The sequence below is a fragment of the Phytophthora sojae genome (genome assembly GCF_000149755.1).
Source record: "Phytophthora sojae unplaced genomic scaffold PHYSOscaffold_28, whole genome shotgun sequence".
NCBI lineage: Eukaryota > Oomycota > Peronosporomycetes > Peronosporales > Peronosporaceae > Phytophthora > Phytophthora sojae.
In genome coordinates, this window is record NW_009258142.1 from 27,334 (window position 1) to 33,753 (window position 6,420).

The 6,420-nt window shown below is 53.8% G+C and overlaps 4 protein-coding genes across 4 annotated transcripts; 3 read left to right on the top strand and 1 right to left on the bottom strand.

Annotated features, from left to right (window-relative positions):
- Nucleotides 1-22: 22 nt before the first annotated feature.
- PHYSODRAFT_343126 (hypothetical protein) lies at nt 23-3,156 on the bottom strand (the record flags this gene model as incomplete). Its single annotated transcript, XM_009541654.1, has 5 exons — nt 23-187; nt 225-561; nt 1,620-1,831; nt 2,072-2,474; nt 2,536-3,156. Coding segments are annotated over 5 exons (1,738 nt in total), but the record flags the coding sequence as incomplete, so codon positions are not given.
- Nucleotides 3,157-3,534: 378 nt separating this feature from the next.
- On the top strand, nt 3,535-3,831 carry PHYSODRAFT_455350 (hypothetical protein; the record flags this gene model as incomplete). The annotated part of the gene is made up of 1 exon (XM_009541655.1): nt 3,535-3,831. A coding segment is annotated over one exon (297 nt), but the record flags the coding sequence as incomplete, so codon positions are not given.
- A 264-nt stretch (nt 3,832-4,095) lies between these two features.
- Nucleotides 4,096-5,475, top strand: PHYSODRAFT_320359 (hypothetical protein; the record flags this gene model as incomplete). Its single annotated transcript, XM_009541656.1, has 1 exon — nt 4,096-5,475. The coding sequence occupies one exon, from the start codon at nt 4,096-4,098 to the stop codon at nt 5,473-5,475; it is 1,380 nt and encodes a 459-aa protein (XP_009539951.1).
- Nucleotides 5,476-5,711: 236 nt separating this feature from the next.
- Nucleotides 5,712-6,239, top strand: PHYSODRAFT_343128 (hypothetical protein; the record flags this gene model as incomplete). The annotated part of the gene is made up of 1 exon (XM_009541657.1): nt 5,712-6,239. One exon carries the CDS (start codon nt 5,712-5,714, stop codon nt 6,237-6,239), a length of 528 nt encoding a protein of 175 aa, XP_009539952.1.
- Nucleotides 6,240-6,420: the final 181 nt, after the last annotated feature.

Here is a 6,420-nt window from a genome sequence, read left to right on the forward strand (position 1 = left end):
GTAGTCAGGTCGGTCCGTCCACCGGCCGCGAGCATGGACGCAAACCCGTGCTCCTCGAGGAGCTGGTCAAAGTCGACGAAGTATTTGACGACCCTTGCCTCCACGTCCTGCTCCTTCAAGTCCATTCTCAGGTGGGTCTTGAAGAAGTCGAAGATGTCCGGGATGTGCCCGTTCATCACCTCGGCGACTCGCTCCTTTATCTTGTCCATGATCGCTTGGTCAACCAATCGTGTCGCGGTCTTGTCGGAACACGTAGCGGGCCAGGTAGTCGAGCAGCTTCGGCTTCACAGAAGCGCGCACACTCCGCAGCACCGAGGCCACTGGCTCTTGGCTGATGCGGCAGCGCTCTTCAATCGCCTCACGATAGCGGCGGCGCTCACGCAGCCACTTGACGAGCGATTCTTGGTCCCTTGACGCGAGCTCAGGCGCGCTGATCAGCTCGTACACGGACGGCAGGATCGTCATCTCGACGTCCCCGTCGGCGTCGACGCGGAAACTCGGCATCCGTGGCTTGAGTCTTCTCCCACTTGTAGAGCGGTCCCGGGTCGATTCTTGGTCCAGCTGGAAACTTGGCACTCGCCAAAGTTAACTTTATGACGACCAATGCACTGAGAAAGCAAATTGAATTCTGAGAGCAACGCAAAACATGAAAGCGGCGCTAGCTATCCTTCCGCACCCTGCTGCTAGCCCTTCTTGGCGACTTACTGGGTACCTTGGCGTCTTGGGATCCAGCCATGCACCTTGAAGTCCAGCCATCGTGCTGGGCACCGGAGATTCTTGTTTGATACCGTTTGAGTCTTGGGATTCTGCCAGATTCCCCTTTACCTTGCTAGCGTCCTGAGTAGAATCTTGAGAGACTGGATCGCATCCTGGCGCCAGGCTGCCACCAGTTGCTGGGTGTGTTTGAAGATTCACAGCGCCACAAATGTTCACTTTGCTTGAATTTATTCCTAGCTAGACCGGGCAAAGGTGTAGATGCCGATGAATCCAGCTGGTCAGGTATGAGCTACCGGATTAATCAGACCAGGGATTCCAATTGCTCCTTAACTCTGAAATAAATTTCAGAGAATTAATACAGATGCGGTGGGTTGGCATCATTTTTCTGCTCGTGATGCCACGTTTTTTTTATAATCTGTTTACCTAAGATTTAGTAAAAATTTGTAGCAAACGTGGCATTTGGATAAAAAAAAATCTTTTTCAAATAAATCATGGTCTCGAGTCGTAGGGAGACAGGAACCACCACAATTTACCATCACAGTATAACGCCTGCGGTAGTCCCTTACGGTGTGCCGAGCTTTGTTTTCGGAGTCAATTTCATAGTCTACATCTACATGTAGTGGATTTTGAATTTCTTTTAGTCGAAACCCATGGCAAATTAGTCTCTATGGACACAATGTTAGATGTGCACGCTACCTTGTCAAGTCGGAGTACTACTAAATTTCTTGATCTGGCAACCAAGTGAACTTGAATGTGTAGTCAAACCCTGCAAAAAATTAAGTGAAAGTTAGAGTCTCCTCGTAAGGCGTAGAATTCTGAGAGGCAGATTCACCTGTATGTTGCAGTGAGGCCTCGGCGTTGTAAAACAACCAGAACACGAAACTTAACTGAACCAAGTCGACCTGCTTTTCGAGAACAAACGATATCTGTCGAGCCGGTGAATGGCCCAGGATGCGTCTCAGCAGCAGCATTAGCACCATCAGCGACACAAGCTGAAGTAGACAGTATAGTATCACATTCTTCAGTGTTTGGAGCAGCAAAGTCTCGTCCATCCCGTCAAACACCGCATAATATTCCCGATTGGGCAGGTGGTACGTAGCAAACAAGTAGAGCGCTAGAAGTACAAAAAGTTGCAAACGTCAAATTCTAGATCATCGAAAAAAATGCGGAGCAATACTCACAAACGATGAGCGGAATAACCACCTCAACGTAATTGAGGAGGAGAAGAAACTCTGCCATGTGCAACAGTCGTCGCGCCTTGAGCGTATACCCGGCACGGGCTTTCGAGAGATTTCTTCAATTGCCTCCGCGATTGGGTGGACGCGATTCGTTCTCTGATCTACCGCAACCGTACCGGAGACATCATCTGACGCCAAAAAGAAGTCATGATCGGGGAAAACTGGAGAGAAGTGAGCATCCAGTGCAATCTCTGACTGCAGCTGCTCTTTCTTCATCCATGCGCTAACTCGTGTTAGCGCTGTCGATGCGGACACCACTGTGCTCTCGTTAACATCAGAGCTTCGGCACATATTTATTTGCTTCTTGTCCACAAGGTGTTCTAATTCCGCCAAGCCAGTACGCGCAATCAGGATATCTCGCAGCGATAGGCCAATTTGCAAAATGTCAGCGAGCATTAGCGCCATGGTCGTACGAAACGACGGGGAGCTCTGCATGCAGTACGACACGAATAGAGAGCTGAAGACGTCTGCGTTGAAAATCACGAGCTCGGGGATTTCGTCGCCTAGATGGGCAACGGCCTTTGCGAAGAGGTTTTCGCATCAACACTTTGATAATTGGAAGCAGCAGCGAGAACCCCACTTGGGCCTTATCGGAGAGGGTCGTGAAGACGTAAAAATACGGAGGGTAGATGAAGACCATTAGAATCTCGTACATCCACAACTTGAACATGCTAGACAGCATTGCCCTTGCCCCGGGGGTATCTCGAATAACTCTCGCCCTCTGAATGGCCAAGCAGAGCGAAATCAACACAGACCACGGGGACATCATCACCAAAATTGTGAAGGGCAGCGGGAAGCCAACAGACAGCGTGACTGCGTAATATATCCCCAAGGTCAGTGTCGCTACCACGATCGTGTCCCTCAAAACATGCCCATTGTTGTATGGTAGTGACGGCACGCCGATTCGGATCTGCTGGATGGCTATGAAGGTCACCAGGAGGTAGTTGTAGTATTGGCGCACCATGAAAGCGTTGTTGTTCTCGATCCCCTCCGACGGATCCGAAAGCGGGAGGATGTCGATAAGTATTGTGATGACCAAACATGGCAAAGGAGTGACCAGCATCACCAAGACGGAGCGTGCCAGATGAGTTCCTTGCTCGTATTCCGCTAAAGCAAGCACACGCTGCGCGGAGTACTGACCATGGAGCTCCACTTGCGTAGCCTCCCACAGCTCGATGAATACGCGGCACTTGGACAGCATCAGTCGAAAACTGTAGCGCCACCAGCAACGGCCAAGTATAGTTCACATATATTGACCTGCAATCTCGACTTCAGAAATAAGCTGGACGACCGTTGTTTCCCTTGCTTGCTCTTTCGTTGATTGATACAATTGCAGCGAGTTGATCATCGTGGTCCATGTGTTTGGGTGGTTCTCCACTTGATAGCAAGTTCGACGGACCTTGGATGGCGTCTTCACCAAACTAAAGACACGGACCGACCGATCGACCGACCGACCGACCGACCATTTTCCAATCTACTTTGCCGAGCTTTGAAGAGCGTGATGGCGTTGCATCTGGTGCTACTCGCCGTGCTGGCGATGGTTCTGTGTATGTCCATCGCCTTGAAGGCGGCGTCGGTCCACTTCTTCGTGGACGCAGGCTTCGGCGTCTCCAGCGGCCACTGGGTCTACCAGTACAACTTCAGCGACTCACAGTACTGCATCAACATGGGCATCTTCGACGACAAGGTGTCGTCCGCGCAGTGGCGGGGCTTGCCGCAGACCGGGAGCTTCGCTGGCAACCAGTCCTTCATCGCCTTCTACACGGACAAAGACACAGCGGAGACGAATTTCCCCGCAAAGTTTGCGCTCGACGGGATTGACAGGCAGATCTCGTCCTTCATGGTCTGGCAGACCAGCAAGCACGTCGAGGGCATCCACGACGAGAACGTGCAGCCATCTCATTGGCTGATGCCTCCGCCAACTTCAACATGTACCTTTCGATTTCTATACCTCTTGTACCGTATCTGCCCTTAATACAGCGCTACCCACTTCATACGGCGTATTTGGAATCCTTACAAACGCATACACTTGACAAACCGATGGCTACACGACAAGGTCCACTTCCATCCGACCGCTCGGATCCGACGTGTCAAATGACCTCAAATGGTTGATGGCGAGCACTTCTCCATTCGCAAGGCAATGGTGAGCTCCTCCGTCTTGGCGACAGCGAAGCACCGTCACTCAGCTCTCTCGGCACTGCTGGGGCCGTTTCTCCGCCTTTGGGCAGACCCGGACCGTCGTGGCAAGTTCCTGTGCTGGGTCTTCAGCGGATGCAGCGGCGTCGTCGCTCTGCTGTTCGTGCTGGAGGCGTCCCGGGGCTTCTGCCGGACTCCGCTGGAGACAGCTCAGCTGCTGGCCGTGATCTCCTGCAGACTGTGTCGAGTCACGGCGCAGTACGTCGCTAGGGGCTTCAAGCCAAAGTTCCCCAAGTGGACGCTGCGCTACGAGCTGCTGCACGGACTGATGCGCAGCGCCGCCGAGCGGTTCGGCGAGCGGATCACGGACGTGCGGCACGCGCGCGTCATCCGCCGTCACACAGCCGCGTTCGGGACGGCCGTGGGCTGGTTCGCGCGCTGGCAGCACGGTCTGCGCCTCGAGAGCGTGCGACTCAACGGACTCGAGCACATCTGGCTCAAATCGTCTGGCGTCGCTCTCGGCTGTCGCGGCCGTAAGCGCCTCGTGGTGCTCTTCTTCCATGGCGGGGGCTATGCGGTACTCAGTCCGAGGATGTACATCTCGTTCTGCAGTGTGCTGGCGGGCGCCATCAAGCAGGAGCTGGCGTCTCTAGGAGCTGCTGAGGAGGACGTTGCGGTGGACGTGTTCCTGGCGAACTACCGCAAGCTGCCGGAGCACCAGTTCCCGGTGCCGGCGGAAGACGCCGTGGCCATGTACGAGTACTTGCTGCAGCACGAGAAGCTGCAGCCATCGCAGATCATTTTGGCGGGGGACAGCGCTGGCGGGGGGCTCGTCATGTCGACGCTATTGCGAGTCCGCGACGGGCTCTCCAGCTGGAAGTCGACGCTGCCGCTGCCGTTGGCGGCGATCGTCGCGTGTCCACTGGCGGATCTCACTGGGGACGAAGACGAAGCCTCGGGCGAGCACTGCGTGCTGTCGCTCAACATGACGGCTGCGAGTGTGCTGTCGTACCACCCGACGCGGGACGACCCCAGCACGTGGGCCGATGCTTCGCCCGTGCACTGCGATTTACAAGGACTTCCACCCGTGTTCCTCCAAGCTGCAGAACTCGACGCTCTGTTCAAGCACTCACTGCGTCTCGAGGCCAAGGCCAAAGCGGACGGTGTTTCGAATTGGGAAGTGGACGTGCATGAAGGCGTGCCACATGTTTTCATGGTCATCCCAGCCTATGTGTTGCCGTACGCTCGCGTTGGCGTCCAGAAGATGGCAGCGTTTGCAGCGAAGCAGTTCCTGAATGGACTCAGTAAGGACGACAAAGGTGCCGTGAGTGGCGGTGACAGCTCTGAAGTGAGGGATGAAACGGCGCCTTCTGCAGCTGCATAGAGTGAGGGGTGAGTGTGTTTCGGCGATGGTAGTCCTTTTCTCAGTAAGCTTACCTGTGCAATTGCAAAGCGAAGCAGTGCAGTGCACTTAATAAGTACAGGTAAGAAACCACATGGGATGCGTACTTGATCGAGATTCAGATCGGCTGTGGTGCTGTAAACTGATCCGATAGGAGGGAGCGATTCACTTGGCAATTTGCCTTCCACGACTCGAGTGTTCCAGTTGCACAGACCCGCATGCGTCTAGGCTCCCTCCTGTCAGTCGCTGTATCGGCGCTTCTTGTAAGTCGCGAGTGTGATGCGACGTCACCAGCTACCAAGGTATTGAGGACCCAGAACTTGATCGACAACGACATCGACAACGACATCGACATCGACATCGACAACGATAGGAGGGGCCGCGATACCACGAGTATCGACGATGAAGAGCGGTGGATAGGCTTGAAGAGCCTACTTGAATTAACGAAGCTTAAAAAGGCTCCCACAAACTTGGAGAAGGTTCCCCAGACCCCCATCGTCACCGAGAAGATCCGAGCGGACTTCTCCAAGAAATACGTGCAGGCGATGCTGCAAGACGAAACGTTCATGAGGAAGATGTTCAAGAAGTGGGACGTGTACACTGAGAAGGAGATCTTGCCAAAAATGAAGAAGCTCAGTGACCCAGCCTTGGCGTTGACATATTTGAATAGGCGCAGTAAAGGTGTCGCGGCTGGCACCATCGTGACAGGCAAAGCGAACATCAACACTAACATCCTGCCTGCGTAGACTAGCTTCAAAGCGCAATGCAGATCAGCGTTACATCTTGATAGACTGCTCGAATATTATTCTCCGCATTTTGAGTCGATTGAGTTGCTTGTTTGCTTCTTCTCGACACTGTGGAGTCCACAGCAACTCCCAATGCAGGACCTCTTCGTGCCAATTGCGGCAGTGTACCCCCCCCCCCCCC